Source organism: Chiloscyllium punctatum, chromosome 22 (assembly GCF_047496795.1).
Source record: "Chiloscyllium punctatum isolate Juve2018m chromosome 22, sChiPun1.3, whole genome shotgun sequence".
Classification (NCBI taxonomy): domain Eukaryota; kingdom Metazoa; phylum Chordata; class Chondrichthyes; order Orectolobiformes; family Hemiscylliidae; genus Chiloscyllium; species Chiloscyllium punctatum.
In genome coordinates, this window is record NC_092760.1 from 12413453 (window position 1) to 12434920 (window position 21468).

The window sequence follows — 21468 nt, forward strand, 5'->3', positions numbered from 1 at the left end:
GTCCTGTAACGATTCAATCACCTTTGTCCTTAATTACGGATCCCAATAATTTTCCCAGAGCAGATATTAGTCTATAATGGCCTGGTTTGTCTCTCTTACTGTTCTGAATAATAATGGTGCATTTGCAATTCTTCAATCTAAAGAGTCAGTTACTGAACTCCTGATGATTTACGACCAAAGAATTCTCAATATCTTAGCTTCAGCTACAAGCTTAGTTGAACTATCAGGATAAGAGGTTCTCAGTCTTTTACTGCTGCTATTGTTCCTAACAGTATATTCTTGCTTACACAAAGTTCACTATGTTCCAGTTCTTGCTTCATTATTGATTTCCCAGGATGTCAGATATATTGCCCTCTTCCTCACTTGTGACAATTATGCAACAAATCTGCCAATTACTTTTGTTCATTTGCAATGCCACCCATATCTGTTTTTTTAAAGGATCCCACATTACTCTATTTTTCTCTCTAACATATTCATAAATTAGTTTTGTATTAATCTTGACAACCCTTCCAAGTTATTGTTGCAGCTGTTTTTATCACTTTTGTTTGATGTCCATGATATTTTCCTCAGTTAGATTGACACAATTCTCTGCAATTTTGTGCACTCGTCGTTAGCTCTGTTATCTCACCCCTCTTTGTTGACTTTAGCTGTTTTATTTACTAAATACAGTTCTTTCCCCTTCGGATAAATCAGCCTGGGCCAGATCAGCCACGATCTTGTTGAATGGGGGAGCAGGCTCGAGGGGCTGAATGGCCTACCACTGCTCCTAATTTCTCTGTTCATATAGAACAGAGAACAGTACAGGCTCTTTGGCCCTCAATGTTGTGCCGGCCTTTTGTCCTCCTTTAAGGTCAAACTAACCTCCCTACCCTACCTTTTACTATCATCCCTGTGCCTATTCAAGAGTCACTTAAATGTCCCTAATGTATCTGACTCTACTACCACCGTTGCAGTGCATTCCATGCACCCACCTCTCTCTGTGTAAAGACCCAAACTCTGACATCTCCCTGAGACCTTCCGCCAATCACCTTTAAAATTATGCCCCCTCATGATAGACATTTCTGCCTTGGGAAAAATAATCCCTGACCATTCACTCTATTATTATATATTAGGTTCCCTACAGTGTGGAAACAGGCCCTTCGGCCCAACAAGTCCACACCCACCCTCCGAAGAGTGACCCACCCAGACCCATTCCTCGACCCTATTATCCAATATCTACCCCTGACTAATGCACCTAACCTACATATCCCTTAACACTATGGGCAATTTTTTTTAGCTTGGCCAATTCACCTGACCTGCACATCTTTGGAGTGTGGGAGGAAACTGGAGCACCCGGAGGAAACCTACGCAGACACAGGGAGAACGTGCAAACTCCACACAGACAGTCACCCGAGGCTGGAATCAAACCCGGGTCCCTGGTGCTATGAGGCAGCAGTGCTAACCACTGAGCCACCGTGATAAGCTTGTACACCTCAATCAAGTCACCTCTCATCCTTCTTCACTCCACTGAGAAAAGCCCCAGCTCCCTCAACTTTTCTTCATCAGACATGCCCTCCAGTCCAGGCAGCATCCTGGTAAATCTCCTCTGTACCCTCTCTAAAGCTTCCACAATCTTCCTATAATGAGGTGACCAGAACTGAACATAATATTCCATATGAGGTCTAACCAGGGCTCTATAGAGCTGCAGCAAAACCTCATGGCTCTTTAATTCAATCCCCCTGCTAATGAAAGCCAACACACCATATGCCTTCTTAAAGCTCTATCAACTTGGGTGGAAGTTTTGAGGGATGTGTGAACGTGGACCCCAAGATCCTTCAGTTCCTCCACACTGCCAAGAATCCTGCCTTTAACCCTGTATTCTACATTCAAATTCAACCTTCCAAAATTAATGACTTCACACCTTCCCAAGTTGAGCTCCATCTGCCACTTATCAGCCCAGTTCTACATCCTGTCAATGTCCCATTGCAACCTACGACAGCCCTCCAACAAGAGTCCACCACTCCACCAACCTTCATGTCATCAGCAAACTTACTAACCCACATAAATATGTTACAATATTTATTCATCTACAATAAGTAAGGAACAGAGTAAGAAGCCTGTGCCTGAATAATGAGGCCTGGGCTATACCCAAATATTGGATCGTATCCATGAAGCAACTGAATCATAGAATAGTTATAGTATGGAAGCAGGCCATTTGGCCCATTGATTAGATTAGATTAGATTACTTACAGCGTGGAAACAGGCCCTTCGGCCCAACAAGTCCACACCACCCCGCCGAAGCGTAACCCAACCATACCCCTACCCCTACATCTACATCTACCCCTTACCTAACACTACGGGCAATTTAGCATGGCCAATTCACCTGACCTGCACATCTTTGGACTGTGGGAGGAAACCGGAGCACCCGGAGGAAACCCACGCAGACACGGGGAGAATGTGCAAACTCCACACAGTCAGTCGCCTGAGGCGGGAATTGAACCCGGGTCTCCGGCGCTGCGAGGCAGCAGTGCTAACCACTGTGCCACCGTGCCGCCCATAAGTCCATACTGACCCTCCTAAGGACATCACACACACACAAACACCCCCTTGCCCTATCCCTGTAACCCTGCAATTCCCATGGCTAATCTACCTCCCTGGACACTATGGTCAATTTAGCATGGCCAATCCACCTGACCTGCACATCTTTGGATTGTGGGAGGAAACCAGAGCAAACCCGCACAGACACAGGGAGCATGTGCAAACTCCACACAGACAGTTGTCCGAGGGTGGAATTGAATCAGGGTCCCTGGCACTGTGAGGCTGCGATGCTAACCACTGAGCCACCATACCACCCCAAATTAAGGAAGCCATCGTCCCAGGTTGGTCTCGAACTACCAACCTTCCAGTTAACAGCTAACCCACAGAGCCCGGTGATAGGAACGGTGCTGAGTTAGTGAAAGGATGGACAAGTCGGGAAACAGTGGCATTGGAGGGTGAGCTGAAGGCTGCATTATGGGGTGGTGAATGGGAAGCAAATTGCTAAAGGTAGCATTTTTTCTCGAAACCTCTTGCATGATATCCACCATGCTCTCCCCACCTCTGACCCAAAAGAAAAGAGCAGAAGGAGAGGCAGACAGAGGGTAAAATGATACAGGAGCACAAAACCTCACAGAGAAACAGCTAGCAAAGACCAAAACCAGCTATGTGTGTGCATTACCACAGATATTGGGTTTCAGCCTGTAACATCTGAATCCCTCAACTTTGTTTTTCTGATGTCCTTGTGTAGTTATGTTGTTGAATATACTTTAGGGTCGGGTTGAATGAATTCAGCATCCAGCCATTTTGACATCATGGGTTCAGAGTCTGCCATTGGGCTGTACCCTGCCCCTCGCCTCCGTCCAGGGAATCAAAGGATCTTTCCACATCCGGCAGAGAATTTCCTGCACGATCCACCCACCTCACCTACTGTGTCCGTTGCTCTCGATGTAGTCTCCTCTACATTGGGAAGACAGGACCTGGAGTGTTTCAGGGAACATCTCTGGGAGACACACACCCAGCGACCCCACTTCCCTGTGACTGACCACTTCAACATCTCTCCTTCCACTCCTCCCTCCCCCCCCCCCCATGCCAACTGGAGGAAGAGCGCCTCATCTTCCGTCTTGGGGGTCCTCCAACCACATGACATCAACATCGATTTCATCAGTTTCCTCATCTCTCCTCCCCCCACCTTAGCCCAGGTTGAACCCTCCAATCACCACTGCCTTCTTGACCTGTCCAGCTTCCTTCGACCGATCCACTCCACACTCCACTCCAACCTATCACCATCACCTACCCACCTGCATCTACCTATCACCTTCCTAGCTACCTTCCCCCCCCCCCCAGCCCCACCTCCACCTCTCTATTTATCTCTCAGCCCCCTTCCCCACCCCACCCCACCAACCCACATTTCCGAAGAAGGGCTTATGCCCAAAACATCGACTCTCCTGCTCCTCGGATGCTGCCTGACCTGCTGTGCTTTTCCAGCGCCATACTTTTCGACTCTGACTCTCCAGCATCTGCAGTCCTCACTTTCTCCTACCACACTATAAGTTCCTTAATGCTTGAAAAAAATCATACTGTGATTTATCCGAGAGGTAACAAAATTAATAGTCATTGCTCTTGTTTAACTGTCAGTCAGCATTTACAACAGGTTTGAGTCAGGACGGATCTGGTAGATTTGATGATGCACTTGAGATACACCAGCCAGTGATGAATTAGTGATTACTGTACCATAGGTTGACCACATCTCCCAGTGTACTGAAGACAGTACTAACTGGTATCTTTGATTCCACAGGCAACTGCTGAAGAGCGAATTAGGTCCATTCATTACTGACTATTTCCAGGTGAGTGCACCCAATGTTTTGTGTTAAGCGATTGTCATAATCTCCATTCACCTTTCCATAACATTTTAAACAACTGAACACCTTAATTAGACCAACCTGTAACCCTCATCCAAGTTCCTCGACACTGACTAAGTGAAGGAGTTTAATTACCTTCCATTTATTTGTGTGTTACACATTTCATTGCAGTTTATTTTTATGTAATTTGTTCCTGGAATATGTTAATTTGACTGAGTGTGGCATCAAGGAGCCCAAGCAGAACTGGACTTAGTAGGTATCGGGGGCAAACTCTCCGCTGGCTGGAGTTACACCTGGCACAAAGGAAGGTGGCTCTGGGTGTTGGAGATCAGTCATCTCAGCTCTAGGTCATCTCTGCAGGAGTCCCTCAGGGTAGTGTCCAGGCACAACCATCTTCAGCTGCTTCATCAATGACTTTCCCGCTGTCATAAGGTCAGAAGTGGGGACGTTCACCCAAAGATTGCACAATATTCAGCACCATTCACAACTCCTCAGATACTGAAGCAGTCCATGTTCAAATGCAGCAAGATCTGGACAATATCCAGGCTTGGACTGACAAGTGGCAGGATACATTCTGGCCACATAATACCAGGCAATGACCATCACCAATAAAAGACAATCTAACCACCACCACCTTGATATTCAATGGCGTTACCATCACTGAACCACCCCACCCTACCCCCACCACCCCATATTAACATTCATAGGCTTACCATTGATCTTTTACCATTTGGGATTATCAGTAGCAGCAGAGATACAAGATAAACTACAGAAATTCAGCAAGGTTTCTTGGACAGCACCTTCCAAACCCATGACCACTTTCACTTAGAAAGACAAGGACAAAAGATATATGGGAACACCACCATCCGCAAGCTCCCCTCCAAGCCAGTCACCATCATTATTGAGAAATATATCACTGGGTCAAGATCCTAGAAATCCCTCCCTAAGGGCATTGTGGGTCAACCTACAGCAGGTGGACTGCAGCGGTTCAAAAAAGGCCACTCACCACCTCCTTCTCATGGGCAAATGGAAGCTGGGTAATAAATGCTGGCCAGACAGCGATGCCCAGGTCCCACAAGTGACTCTGTGGGAAGCTAGAGAAGTGATTGCTGGGCCTCTTGCTGAGATATTTACATCATCGATAGTCACAGGTGAGGTGCCAGAAGACTGGAGGTTGGCTCACGTGGTGCCACTGTTTAAGAAGGGTGGTAAGGAAAAGCTAGGGAACTATAGACCAGTGAGCCTGACCTTGGTGGTGGGCAAGTTGTTGGAGGGAATCCTGAGGGACAGGATGTACATGTATTTGGAAAGGCAAGGACTGATTAGGGATAGTCAACATGGCTTTGTGCGTGGGAAATCATGTCTCACAAACTTGATTGAGTTTTCTGAGGAAGTAACACAGAGGATTGTTGAGGGCAGAGCAGTAGATGTGATTTATGTGGACTTCAGTAAGGCGTTCGACAAGGTTCCCTATGGGAGACTGATTAGCAAGGTTAGCTCTCAGGGAATACAGGGAGAACTAGCCATTTGGATACAGAACTGGCTCAAAGGTAGAAGACAGAGGGTGGTGGTGGAGGGTTGTTTTTCAGACTGGAGGCCTGTGACCAATGGATTGCCACAAGGATCGGTGTTAGGTCCTTGACTTTTTGTCATTTACGTAATTATTTGGGTGTGAGCATAAGAGGTACAGTTAGTAAGTTTGCAGATGACACCAAAATTGGAGGTGTAGTGGACAGCAAAGAGGGTTACTTCAGATTACAACAGGATCTTGACCAGATGGGCCAATGGGCTGAGAAGTGGCAGATGGAGTTTAATTTCAATAAATGCTAGGTGCTGCATTTTGGGAAAGCAAATCTTAGCAGGACTTATATACTGCTATGAGTGCAGGTTCATAGCTCCTTGAAAGTGGAGTTGCAGGTAGATAGGATAGTAAAGGCAGCGTTTGGGATGCTTTCCTTTATTGGTCAGAGTATTGAGTACAGGAGTTGGGAGGTCATGTTGTGGCTGTACAGGGCATTGGTTTGGCCACTGTTGGAATATTGTGTGCAATTCTGGTCTCCTTCCTATCGGAAAGATGTTGTGAAACTTGAAAGGGTTCAGAAAAGATTTACAAGGATGTTACCAGGGTTGGAGGATTTGAGTTATAGGGAGAGGCTGAACAGGTTGGGGCTGTTTTCCCTGGAGCGTCGGAGGCTGAGGGGTGACCTTATAGAGGTTTACAAAATTATGAGGGGCATGGATAGGATAAATGGACAAAGTCTTTTCCCTGGGGTGGGGGGAGTCCAGAACTAGAGGGCATAGGTTTAGGGTGAGAGGAGAAAGATATAAAAGAGACCTAAGGGGCAACTTTTTCACACAGAGGGTGGTGTGTGTATGGAATGAGCTGCCAGAGGAAGTGGTGGAGGCTGGTACAATTACAACATTTAAGAGACATTTGGATGGGTATATGAATAGGAAGGGTTTGGAGGGATATGGGCCGGGTGCTGGCAGGTGGGACTAGATTGGGTTGGGATATTTGGTCGACATGGATGGGTTGGACCGAAAGGTCTGTTTCCATGCTGTACATCTCTATGACTCTAAATGAATTTAAACCAGCATTTATAATCCTTTGCTAACAACTCTGAAGAAGGTGGTGGTGTGATACCTTCTTGAACCACTGCAGTCCTTGGGGTGAAGGTGCTTCCACAGTGGTGTTAGGAGCAGGGTTTCAGTATTATCACACCGTGAATGGACAGATCCAAATCTGAATGGGGAGATTTCGATGGGAGCCTGCAGGTCATGGTATCCCCATATTTCTGCTGCTCTTGGCCCAAGTGGTTGAGGTTACGGGATCGGAAGGTGTTGTCAAAGCAGTCTTGGGCATATTGTTACACTGACTCACCGATACAACATACACAGCTACCATTGTCTTTGAGGGCATGAGTGTTAAAGATGATGAATGCGGTGCCAGCCAAGCTGGCTGCTTTGATCTGGATGATATTGAACTTCTTGAATGTGTGTTGGAGCTGCTTTCACCTGAGCACAGCAAGATCCCACAAACAGCCGTACGATAATGGCCAGACAATTTTTAAAAGACAATTGCCAATGGGATGTGGGTGGCACTGGCTGGGTCATTATTCATTACGCATCCCTAATTGCCCAGGGGGCAGTTAAGAATCACCTACATTTGCTGTGGGTCTGGAGTCACATGTAGGTCAGACCATGTAGGTAAGAATGTCAGATTTCCTTCCTTAAAGAGCATTAGTGGAACTGGTAGTTAATGACTCAACCTTGCTCAGGACACTGGGGAGGGCTTGATTACTTTCTACTTACCTGATATGGGGCCTTGTTCTAATGTTTTAGTTGGAACTAGCCCCAACAGGCTACACTCCCTCTAACTATGTCTCCTCCCACTGAGTACTTTGCATGGAAGCATCGTCCAATACCAGAGGTAGATGCTGGGATTGACATGTGGATTCTTTGAGCAGCAGTGAGGCTTGGTGGGATCATTGCAAATAGGTCAACTTTCCATAAGACATAGGAGCACTCAACCATGGCCTAATCACTTAACCCATCAAGTTTGTTCCACCATTCAATCATGGCTGATAAGTTTCTCAACACCATTCTCCCGCTTTCTCCCCGTAACCCCCGATCCCCTTGACACTCAAGAACCTACGTATCTCAGTCTTAAATATGCTCTATGACCTGGCCTCCACAGCCTTCCCTCAGTACTGCACCCGAACTGTCAGCTTGGACGATGTGAGCCAATGTGGACTTGAACATACAGGCAAGGTGCCACCTACTGTTTGAATTAACAATGAGCTGACAATTTGGAGGGGGGTTTTTAATCAGCACCTGTGGTGAGTGAGCCTGTTCTCAGCACAACTTTGCTTTGTCCTGCCATTGGGGCTAAAGACAACAGGCTGGGTACACCCCTAAAAAGGCACAGAACACAATGCAAAGGGAATTGTCATCCCCATCTGTTATTGAGTGGAGGATATTTGTACTTTACCACCCCACGTCAACATAGATTTTGATGCCATTATTTTCTCTCATAGCCTCTCCCATTATTTTCATCCCTCCCCTGCTCAAAGTTATGCTGCTGCTTCCAGGATGTGCCCCAGCAAGTGGTCAAGAAGGCCAAAGGCCTGTCCCAAACTGGGCACTGGTCATGGTTGGCGTATTGCTGTCAAATCACTGCTTTGGCCAGAGAGTACAGTCAAAGACTGCTCCACCTCAGGCATCCCCAGGTACTGGGACTGGGTAATGGAAAAATAAGGAAGGGTGGGAATACAGTAGGAAGGACAGCAGGAGAAAGGAGAATGGATTGAGACAGGACAGGAGAAGGGAATAAGAGCAGGTCAGTTGTAACAGAGCCGGGGAATGGAAGAGGGTGAATGGGAGGGGACAAGGAGAACACTGGGGTGGAGGAGAAGGAGAGGGGATCAGCTACTCTAGCAGTTGCGTGCGTGAAAATTGTGGAGATGGAAGGAGCACTGTTTCCCTATCCATTCCATACCCCTAGCTCCACAAACGGAAAATTCTGGTGGTGGTGCCTGACGGTCCCTTTTGCTGGTATCGACCCTATTCAGAATCAAAATACCAGGGAGAACATGCTTCGCACTGACCAGTTGAAGGAAGCAAGGAACAGTGCAGCACAGGAACCTGCCCTTCCACCCTCCAAGCCTAGGCAGATGCATGATCCCTTTCGAAGCTAAAAACCTCTATGCTGACTGTATGCTTCTTTCCCCGCCGATTCATATATTGATCAAGATGCCTTTTAAACGTTGCTATAGTATCTGCCTCTACTACCACCACCTCTGGCAGTGCATTTTGGCACTTACCACCCTCTTAGTTTTAAAACAAATCTGTCTCTCTCATCTCCTTTAAACTTAATCTCTTTTACCTTAAACCTATGTCCCCTAGTAACTGACATTTCTACCCTGGGTAAAAGACTCCTACTATCCATTCTACCCATCCCTCTAATCATTTGTAAACTACTATAAGGTCATCCCTCATTCCTTCGAGTATGTTTGTCCAAAGTTAGAAATCACACGACACCAGGTTATAGTCCAACAGGTTGATTTGGAAGCACTAGCTTTTGGAGCGCTGCCCCTTCATCAGGAGTTTGTGATGGAGCAGCTCTCTGAAAGCTAGTGCTTCCAAATCAACCTGTTGGACTATAACCTGGTGTCGTGTGATTTTTAACTTTGTCCACCACAGACCCACACCTGCACATCCAATTATGTTTGTCCAATCTCTCCTCATTGCTAATCGCTTCCAAATTGGACAATATCCTTGTAAACTGTTTCTGTACCCTCTCCAAAGCCTCCCTGTCCTTCTGGTAATGCGGTGATCAGAACTGTACACAATATTCCAAAGGCTGCTAAACGACATAGCTGCAACCTAGCTTGCCAATTTTTATACTCTGTGCCCTGACTGACGAAGGCAAACATGTTGTACACCTTCTTGATGACTTTATTCTCTTGCTTTGCCACTTCCAGAAACTGTGCACAAAGACACCTGGATCCCTTTGAATGTTGATGTTACTGAGGGTTACTGTGTACTTCCCTCCTGCATTAAACCTTCCAAAATGCATCAATTTGCACTTGTCTGGATTAAACTCCATTTGACATTCCTCCGCCCAAATCTCAGCCTTCTGTATCCTCTGACAATCCTTCTCACCGTACAGAGCTGCCCCAATCCATACGTCATCCCCAAACTTACTAATCAGCCCACCTACATTCTCCCCTAAATCATTTATATGTATAACAAACCAAAGCATTCCCTGCACCGATCCCAGTACTCATCCCATCACTCATCCCATCACTCATCCCAGCACCGATCCCTGCACCCATCCCTGCACCCATCCCTGCACCCATCCCAGCACGGATCCCAGCACGGATCCCAGCACTGAACCTTGCACCGATCCCAGCAGCGATCCCAGCACCGATTCCTGCGCCCATCCCCGCGCCCATCCCCGTGCCCATCCCCGCACCGATCCCAGCACCCATCCCAGCACCGATCCCAGCACCGATCCCAGCACCGATCCCAGCATCGATCCCAGCACCCATCCCAGCACCGATCCCAGCACCGATCCCAGCACCGATCCCAGCACCGATCCCAGCATCGATCCCAGCATCGATCCCAGCACCGATCCCAGCACTTATCCCAGCACCGATCCCAGCACCGATCCCAGCACCGATCCCAGCAATGATCCCAGCACCGATCCCAGCACCGATCCCAGCACCGATCCCAGCACCGATCCCAGCACCGATCCCAGCACCGATCCCAGCAATGATCCCTGCACCGATCCCATCACCCATCCCATCACCCATCCCATCACCCATCCCATCACCCATCCCATCACCCATCCCATCACCCATCCCATCACCCATCCCATCACTCATCCCATCACACATCCCAGCACCGATTCCAGCACACCTCCCAGCACCGATCCCAGCACCGATCCCAGCACTCACCTCAACACCGATCTGGGCATCGATCCCAGCACCGATCCCCGCACCGGTCCCAGCACCCATCCCAGCACTCATACCAGCACCGATCCCAGCACCGATTCCAGCACATCCCAGAACTCATCCCACAACTCATCCCAGCACCAATTCCAGCACATCCCAGCACTCATCCCAGCACTCATCCCAGCCCCGATCCTAGCACTGATCCCAGCAGTCATCCCAGCCCCGATCCGAGCATCGATCCCAGCACCGATCCCCGCACCGATCCCCGCACCGATCCCAGCCCCGATCCCAGCCCTCATCCCAGCACCGATCCCAGCACCAATTCCAGTACATCCCAGGACTCATCCCAGCCCCGATTCCAGCACCCTTCCCAGCACCCTTCCCAGCACTCACCTCAATACCAATCCCAGCGCTCATCCCTGCACCGATCCCTGCACCGATCCCTGCACCGATCCCAGCACCCATCCCAGCACCCATCCCAGCACCCATCCCAGCACCCATCCCTGCACCGATCCCAGCGCTCATCCCAGCACCGATCCCAGCACTCATTCCCGCACCGATCCCCGCACCGATCCCAGCACGCATCCCAGCACTCACCTCAATACCAATCCCAGCGCTCATCCCTGCACCGATCCCTGCACCGATCCCTGCACCCATCCCAGCACCCATCCCAGCACCGATCCCTGCACCCATCCCAGCACCCATCCCTGCACCGATCCCAGCGCTCATCCCAGCACCGATCCCAGCACTCATTCCCGCACCGATCCCAGCACGCATCCCAGCCTCGATCCCAGCACTCATCCCAGCACTCATCCCAGCACCAATTCCAGCCCCAATCCCAGCACTCATCCCAGCACTCATCCCAGCACCGATCCCAGCACCGATCCGAGCATCGATCCCAGCACTCATCCCAGCAATCATCCCAGCACCGATCCCAGCACCGATCCCAGCAACGATCCGAGCATCGATCCCAGCACTCATCCCAGCACTCATCCCAGCACTCATCCCAGCACCGATCCCAGCACCGATCCCAGCACCGATCCGAGCACCGATCTGAGCATCGATCCCAGCACTCATCCCAGCACTCATCCCAGCACTCATTCCCGCACCGATCCCAGCACGCATCCCAGCCCCCATCCCAGCACTCATCCCAGCACTCATCCCAGCACCGATCCCAGCACCGATCCCAGCACACATTCCAGCACTCACCTCAACACCGATCTGAACATCGATCCCAGCACCGATCCCCGCACCGATCCCCAGCACCGATCCCCGCACCGATCCCCGCACCGATCCCCGCACCGATCCCCGCCCCGATCCCAGCCCCGAACCCAGCACCAATTCCAGCACATCCCAGGACTCATCCCCGCACCGATCCCCGCACCGATCCCCGCACCGATCCCAGCCCCGATCCCAGCCCCGATCCCAGCACATCCCAGGACTCATCCCAGCCCCGATCCCAGCCCCCATCCCAGCACTTATCCCAGGACTCATCCCAGAACTCATCCCTGCACCGATCCCAGCCCCGATCCCAGCCCCCATCCCAGCACCGATCCCAGCCCCGATCCCAGCCCCCATCCCAGCACCGATCCCAGCACTCACCACAACACCGATCTAAGCATCGATCCCCGCATCGATCCCCGCATCGATCCCCGCACCGATCCCCGCACCGATCCCCGCACCGATCCCAGCCCCGATCCTAGCCCCGATCCCAGCACCCATCCCAGCACCCATCCCAGCACCCATCCCAGCACCCATCCCTGCACCCATCCCTGCACCCATCCCTGCACCCATCCCTGCACCCATCCCTGCACCCATCCCTGCACCCATCCCAGCACCCATCCCTGCACCCATCCCAGCACCGATCCAAGCCCTCATTCCAGCACCGAACCCAGCACTCAACCCAGCACTCATCCCCGCACTGTTCACAGCACCGATCGCAGCACCGATCGCAGCGCTCATCCCCGCACCGATCCCAACACCGATCCCAGCACTGATCCTAGCATCGATCCCAACACTGATCCCAACACTGTGGAACATTACTGGTGACAGGTCTGCAGTCAGAGAAACATTGTTCCACTGCTGCTCTCAGGGTTCTGTATCCTAAGCCAGTTCTGTATCTTGTCATCTCACTGTGGATCCCATGTGACTTCACCTTTTGTATCAACCTGCCATTAGGGACCTTATCAAAGGACTTGCTATAGTTCATGTAGATAACATCCACTGCTCTGCCCTCAACGGTCACCTTGGCCACTTCCTTAAAATACTCACTCAAGTTCGTGAGACTTGATATTCTCCGCAAAAAAATTATGTTGCCTGTTGCTAATAGGTTCATGTTTTTCCAAATGCAAGTAAACATTCCTTAAACAGCTCCTTTTAAATGTTACTAATGTTAGTTAATGGTTAACTTTAAAAAGCCAAAACCTCTTTAGGGCTGACTATCTGTGTCTGGGACACCTTCATATTAACTGACGCCAATATTGACTGGACATATTCAGGGGCCCTTGCCCACAGGACCCAGTGCCATGATGTTGACTCATTGTTTTCTGTTTACCAATGACTTTGCTTCCCAAGTTCCAGCAGTGAATAGAAGTTATTTTATGACTCATAAAGGTAAGAATTTTGTTACATAGAATTAACCTGGAAATGACCATTCAGCTCCTCTAAACCATGGTGGTGTTTATCATCCATTTTAACAGCAGTCCTCGTACCCACACTTGATATCCACCCTCTCATCTCCTTATGTTTCTTTTATTCACTTGTGGAATGTGGCCATCACTGGCTGACCACTATATATTCCCTTTTCCAAGTTGCCTTTGAACTGAGTCGATTGCTAGGGCCACTTCAGAGAGGGGTTGAAGGTCAACTGTGTCTGCAGTTACATATGGGCCACACCAGGTAAGGATGACCGATCTCCTTCCCCAAAGGACACCAGTGAACCAGATGGGTTTTTTTCCAGTTAGATTCTTAATTCCAGATTAATATTGAATTCGTTTTCCACCATCTTCCTCAGCAGGATTTGAATTCAGGTCCTCAGAACATGAGCTGAGATTCTGGATTAGTAGGTCTGGCGATAATACCACTCGGCCTTCACCTCCCCATTTGAGCACCTAGGTAACCTGTTCCGAAATGTTAACAGTGGGCCTGGAGATTGGGGTCAGCAAGAAGCAAAGGCAAACACCACTGACCCCAAAGAAAGCCTGGCTGACAGAATTAAGGATCCCAGTAACTCAGACCGTACCACCTCTCGCCATCCAGTAGACTGTCGTGTGTTTTTGCTACGGATTCCCAGCATGAAGCTACAGCGGTTTCATGTCCAAGTAGCCAATCGCAACAAAGCACAGACAGCCAATTAGGAAACATTGAAACCAAATCAACGTTTAGAAGTTTAATACTGAGTAAAATAAAGTTTGGGGCGTACGTAGGGGGTGGACGTAGAAGCTGAAATATAAGATAAAAATTTTAGAGGGTAAGGTTATTTTAAAATGCTAGGCTTGATTTAATCTTAATTAATTAAATGACACTCCACAGTATAAGATTATGAGTCATGCCCAGATAGTTCAGTTAATCTTAACTTTCAGCCAGTTATTGCTCACATCGCCATTAAAAATCCACTTGCAACTCACTGAAAAGGTTTAACTTCCTACGGAGTATCCATGTAAGGGAGACGTTCCCACCCATGCCTTGCAAGAAGCTTGTTCCCAGAGTAGGGGACTCAATTACTAGGGGTCACGAGTTCAAGGTGAGAGGGGAAAAGTTTTGGGGAGATATGCTTGGCAAGTTCTTTACGCTGAGGGTGATGGGTGCCTGGAACACAGATGGGCACAATAGCGTGGTTTAAGATGTATCGAGAAAGATACATGAATGGGCAGGGAGCAGAGGGATACAGACCCTTAGCGTGGGTGGCACGGTGGCACAGTGGTTAGCACTGCTGCCTCACAGCGCCAGAGACCCAGGTTCAATTCCCACCTCAGGTGACTGTCTGTGTGGAGTTTGCACATTCTCCCTGTGTCTGTGTGGGTTTCCTCTGAGTGTTCCGGTTTCCTCCCACAGTACAAAAATGTGCAGCTTAGGTGAATTGGCCACGCTAAATTGCCTGTATTGTTAGATGTAGGGGTATGGGTGGGTTACGCTTTGGCAGGTCGGTGTGGACTTGTTGGGCCGAAGGGCCTGTTTCCACACTGTAAGTAATCTAATTTCTCAAAACAGGCGACAGGTTTAGATAGAGGGCCGAAGGGCCTGTTCTTGTGCTGTAATTTTCTTTGTTCTTTCTCTGTCATCTGATTTCATGGATTTACTGGTTCTGGGTGGGTTTGAGAGTTCGAACGGATGTAGGGAGTGATCCACAATGCTACCTTATAATGCACCAGTGAGTCACAGACCACAAGATGCAGATTTCTTCCTTAATCTGGAAGGGTGCTAAATTCTGAACCTGTGGTCGGTCAAGGAGTGCAGTCACAGCAAATTCTGACGGTTCACTGTCAAATTCCGCTGCGAGATCTGAGCCATTACCGTCTCTGCTTCAATCACATATCCCGGGGTCAATTCCACTGCATCACAACCCACTTCGTAAAACCTTACACGTACATTTAGTGTTAGTCATTCTAGACACATCGGCACCTGGAAACAGCGTGTTTCAAGCCCACCAGAAACTTCAACAGAGTTGAACAAATTGTTCCTCTTGACTTTTAACAAAATGGTGCCACCCTGTTGGAATGAAATGGTGTTGCAAATTACAGCATTTTTTGAATGGGAGAGGAAAATTGAGTGAAATAACATCACTGCCAGTCATTAATCGAGAAAAAATAGAAAGAAAATTTCTAAAAGAGATAAAAAGGCAAATCTGTCATGGAATTGATTTATTTGGCTTTGAAATGGATGGTTAGCTGAACTATCCAGTGGTAGATCATTGGACAGACTGATTAAAGAGAACCAGTTTGTGTTTGTCCTCTCTGTGGTTGAGGATAGTGGTGGTTGCATTTTAATGATGGATGGGGATGTCTGGTGTCAGTGATGAGACCAAAGTGCACTGACAGGACTGAACCTCATCCATAACCAGGACCAGCCTTAACCCACCTCTGTAAGCTATGAAGCCATAGAAGCTTGAGAAGTGCCTGGAGAGAAGCAGAGGCTATCAATTCAATACAGGACTCCATTAAACCTGTCATATTTTTCCTTTATACTGACTCTATAAGCTGGATGTTGCTGTTGGTAATAATAACAGAAGAGCCATAAAGTGTTTGTGTGATGCTGTTACAGCTGCTGTTTTAATGATGGTGAGAAAAGTAGGGTTTGTTTTACCGTCGAGCTGTTCTGATCTTAAAAGTAAGACTGGCAGCTTGTTCTAACAGTGCCCCTCGCCGAAGGGTACACATCGGGCAGCTAGGAGTCCAGCTGACCAACAGCGTGGCTGTTCGTGTTCAGGATGCGGCTGGGGGTCACACAGCAAGGGAAGGGTCTTGGCAAAGAGAATGGCTCGGATTAACTGTGCAGGATTCGGGGATCCGCCTCTGTTCAAACAGTTTAACATCTTCCGGCCTCTTTGACCCCATCAGCAGTACACCTGGCTGGATAGCACATGAAATTGTGGGATCGTACTTTGCACGTTGAAAGAGGCTGCACAATTGAAATAGCCCCCCTCCCCCCCCCCCCCCCTGTCAAAATGGTGCCACCCAGAGCATTCGCATGGACATGGAATTGGGTGCACCAAGTTAGAGTTGCCCTCTGAGGCCCAAAGAAAGTGCATGACTTTCACGGTGTGACCAAACATGTAGCGTATCAGTTTGTAAATCCTTCCAACAAATGCCATAGAATCATAGTCATTGAGTTATACAGCACAGAAACAGACCTTTCAGTCCAACTCGTCCATGCCGATGATATCCTAACCTAATCTAGTCCCATTTGTCAGCTCTTGGCCCATATCCCTCCATATCCTTCCTATTCATATACCCATCCCAATGCCTCTTAAATGTTGCAATTGTACCAGCTTCCACCACTTCCTCTGGCAGCTCATTCCATACACGTACCACCCTCTGTGAAAAAGTTGGCCCTTAGGTCTCTTTTATATCTTGCCCCTCTCATCCTAAACCTATGCCCTCTAGTTCTGGACTCCCTGACCCCAGGGAAGAGACTTTGTCTATTTACCCTATCCATGCCCCTCATAATTTTGTAAACCTCTATAAGGTCACCCCTCAGCCTCCCACGCTCCAGGGAAAACAGCCCCAGTCTGTTCAGCCTCTCCCTATAGCTCAAATCCTCCAACCCTGGCAACATTTATGTAGATCTTTTCTGAACCCTTATGAGTTTGACAACATCCTTCCGATGGGAAGGAGACCAGAATTGCACACAGTATTCCAATAGTGACCTAACCAATGTCCTGTACAACCACAACATGACCTCCCAACTCCTGTACTCGGTGCGCTGACCAATAAAAGCAAGCATACCAAATACCTTCTTCACCATCCTATCTACGTGCGAACCACACATTAAGTAGTTTAAATGAGACAAGTCCTGGGGGTCAGTCATCTGTAGAGGATGACAATAAAGCACTGCACCACCATGAACATGGATCAACATAGGTATCCTTGGTAACCAGTGCCCTTTCCAGGCATGGTCCCTGAAGAGATCGAGAGATCTACCAATGCCACTTTGAGTTCATTATCTCCCAGTTAATGCAGATCTCTGCGAATTAAAATTGGTTCAACTGAATGGTATGGTATTGACCATAACTGTGTCAGACTCAAAATGTTCAGAACTTTATCTCATTCTATTTTCTCTCCTTTTACCTCTCCCCAGAGTTTGCATGACTAGGGGCAAGGTTAAGTGTCATTTTTTTGAATGGGACAGCCTTGATATGTAGAGTCTAGACTTTCCCCTCTCTTCCAGACGCAACTTAGCTTTTCAAAGTTCCTCCTGACAGGAACCTGCTGGCTGAGCAAAGGACAGTTAAACGCCCAGGGCAGAGACAGGTTCTGGAAAAGGCACTCCATTCTACCCCAAATCCCACGACACCGGAATTGGGTCCTGGACGAGGGGCCTGTGGTTGAACATCCAACTCCATTGCCAAGTGAGGCCTTCAAGTGGTCCACTGAGGGCCTCAGCTGTGGGCCTTGCTTGTTGTCACTGGGCAGAAGGGAGTCTCTCAATCTTTGATTAAGGGGCTGGACATCAGCTGGTGAAATCCACTCCCCCCCGACCCTTGCTTTTGACCCTCCACAGCTCCCTCTTGTTGCAACTCTCAAACTAATTAAAGCACCTTCCTCACTTGCCCCTGTTTGGGCCCCAAACCGTTTCCCGTAGTCCCGGGTCTCCTACGATTCTAGGCCTCTGGATGATCTTTTGGCTCTAATCACTGCCCTCTTTCATGGCACTGCCGAGAGCAGGTAGCTACCAGCCTCTTGTCTTCTATTCCGCCCATGGCCTTGTCCGTGTTTGATTGGCACGTGAATTGGCCGGTCTTCCCTGAACTGGAGACTGTCGCCCAATCTCCAGCCGGGTGGGCCAACATCCGGTCACTGCATCAAAATCCTGCCCAAGGACCGTCCACAGTCGGCAGAGACCACCAGGGGTCCGCACTGGAGAATGCCTGACCAGCTTGCTCGCCAGAGGATTTGAAGTGAGGAACCAGCCGCACCTTGTTGAGCGGCAATTTCTCCCGAGATCCGACGCAGCAGGAATGCTGGGAGGCATTGGGACTCCAGGCGTGGCATGGGGGGGGGGGGGGGAGCAGGGGGTTCAGTGGGAGCCAGGGATTCCTGGTTGTGGTAGGCCCGGATTGGGGACTCCTGGTTATCGGCACATGGCCAACAGCAGTGGAACTGTGGAGGGGGAGGTGGGTGGGCTTCTGGTTGCTGGGCGAGTGCAGGTCCAGCACAGGGACCCTGCGACTGCAGCTCCATCATCAAGGTGGGTCCAGTGACGAAGACGTGGCATCTGAAGAGTGACAACTCCAACATTGATTGGTTCAGCTCAGGCGGCAGACGGGTGACAGCGCCGGTGTCATTGGTCAGTTGACTCAGGATTCATGGTGGAGGTGACAGAATGAAGATTTATCTCTTTATCCTTGAAGGATTCAAATGGCATCCGATTGTGACAATGGTTGCAGCTTTTCACTGCATTGTTCACGGTAGAGTACAAGACCAGCTTTAAAGGTATGAGGCAAGAACTTCTGAAAGCTGATTGGAGGCAGATGTTCGCAGGTAAAGGGACGGCTGGAAAATGGGAAGCCTTCAGAAATGAGATTACAAGAATCCAGAGAAAGTATATTCCTGTCAGCGTGAAAGGAAAGGCTGGTAGGTATAGGGAATGCTGGATGACTAAAAAACTTGAGGGTTTGGTTAAGAAAAAGAAGGAAACATATGTCCGTTACAGACAGGGTAGATCGAGTGAATCCTTAGAAGAGTATAAAGGAAGTAGGAGTATACTTAAGAGGGAAATCAGGAGGGCAAAATGGGGACATCAGATAGTTTTGGCAAATAGAATTAAGGAGAATCCAAAGGGTCTTTACAAATACATGAAGGACAAAAGGGTAACTAGGGAGAGAATAGGGCCTTCAAAGATCAGCAAGGCTGCCTTTGTGTGGAGCCGCAGAAAATGGGGGAGATACTAAATGAATATTTTGCATCAGTTTTTACTGTGGAAAAGGATATGGAAGATATAGAGTGTAGGGAAATAGATGGTGACACCTTGAAAAATGTCCACATTACAGAGGAGGAAGTGCTGGATGTCTTGAAACGCATAAAGGTGGATAAATCCCCAGGACCTGATCAGGTGTACCCGAGAACTCTGTGGGAAGCTAGAGAAGTGATTGTTGGGCCTCTTGCTGAGATATTTGTATCATCGATAGTCACAGGTGAGGTGCCAGAAGACTGGAGGTTGGCAAATGTGGTGCCACTGTTTAAAAGGGCGGTAAAAACAAGCCAGGGAACGATAGACCGGTGAGTCTGACCTCGGTGGTGGGTAAGTTGTTGGAGTGAATCCTGAGGGACAGGATGTACATGTATTTGGAAAGGCAAGGACTGATTCGGGATAGTCAACATGGCTTTGTGTGTGGGAAATCATGTCTCACAAACTTGATTGAGGTTTTTGAGGAAGTAACAAAGAGGATTGATGAGGGCAGAGCAGTAGATGTGATTTATGTGGACTTCAGTAAGGAGTTCGACAAGGTTCCCCATGGGAGACTGATTAGCAAGGTTAGCTCTCAGGGAATACAGGGAGAACTAGCCATTTGGATACAGAACTGGCTCAAAGGTAGAAGACAGAGGGTGGTGGTGGAGGGTTGTTTTTCAGACTGGAGGCCTGTGACCATTGGAGTGCCACAAGGATCGGTGCTGGGTCCTCTACTTTTTGTCATTTACATAAATGATTTGGATGTGAGCATAAGAGGTACAGTTAGTAAGTTTACAGATGACACCAAAATTGGAGGTTTAGTGGAAAGCAAAGAGGGTTACCTCAGATTACAACAGGATCTTGACCAGATGGGCCATTGGGCTGAGAAGTGGCAGATGGAGTTTAGATTAGATTAGATTAGATTACTTACAGTGTGGAAACAGGCCCTTCGGCTCAACAAGTCCACACCGCCCCGCCAAAGCGCAACCCACCCATACCCCTACATCTATATCTACCCCTTACCTAACACTACGGGCAATTTAGCATGGCCAATTCACCTGACCTGCACATCTTTGGAGTGTGGGAGGAAACCGGAGCACCCGGAGGAAACCCACACAGACACGGGGAGAATGTGCAAACTCCTCACAGTCAGTCGCCTGAGGCGGGAATTGAACCCGGGTCTCTGGCGCTGTGAGGCAGCAGTGCTAACCACTGTGCCACCATGCCGCCCACAATTAGGGACTCCATACTTAGGGGGACAGATAGGAGGTTCTGGGGGAATGGGAGAGACTCATGATTGGTGTGTTGCCTCCCAGGTGCCAAGGTTTGTGATGTCTTGGATTGTGTTTTCAGGATCCTTGAGGGGGAGGAGGAGCAGCCCCAAGTTGTGGTCCACATAAGTAGGAAAAGGAATGGGTATTTAAGGCAGAAATCCAGAGAGCTAGTGTGGAAGCTCAGTGCTCGAACAAACAGAGTTTTTATCTCTGGTTTGTTGTCTGTGCCACGTGCTAGTGAGGCAAGGAATAAGGAGAGAGGGGAGTTGAACACGTAGTTACAGGGATGGTGCAGGAGGGAGGGTTTCAGAGTCCTGGATAATTGGGGCTCAATCTGGGGTAGATGGGGCCTCTACAAACAGGATGGTCTACACCTGAACCAGAGGGGTACTAATATCCTGGGGGAGAGGGGTGGAATTTGCTAATGCTATTCAGGAGGGTTTAATCTCATTCAGTAGGGGGATGGGGACCTAAATTGTAGTTCCAGTGTCCAGGAGGTTGAGAGTAGTGAGGTTAGAAATATGGTTTTAAGGTCGCAGGAATTAATTGGCAAGCAGGAAGGTGCTTTGAAGTATGTCTACTTCAACGCCAGAGACATCTGGAATAAGGTGAACTTGCAGCATGGGTTGGTACCTGGGACGTTGATGTTGTGGCCATTTTGGAGACATGGATAGAGCAGGGATGGTTGTTATAGGTCCCAGGATTTAGATGTTTCAGTAAGAACAGAGAAGATGGTAAAAGAGGGAGATTGTG

The 21468-nt window shown here is 48.8% G+C and overlaps 1 protein-coding gene across 3 annotated transcripts in view; it reads left to right on the forward strand.

The window, feature by feature from the left end:
* Window positions 1-21468, forward strand: part of LOC140493403 (proline-rich protein 5-like) — a 133701-nt gene that overhangs the window by 65213 nt on the left and 47020 nt on the right. For all 3 annotated transcript variants that reach the window (XM_072591800.1, XM_072591798.1, XM_072591799.1), the window contains exon 4: window positions 4313-4361. In XM_072591800.1, coding sequence (XP_072447901.1) covers window positions 4313-4361 — 49 coding nt within the window. The remainder of the gene's footprint in view (window positions 1-4312; window positions 4362-21468) is intronic.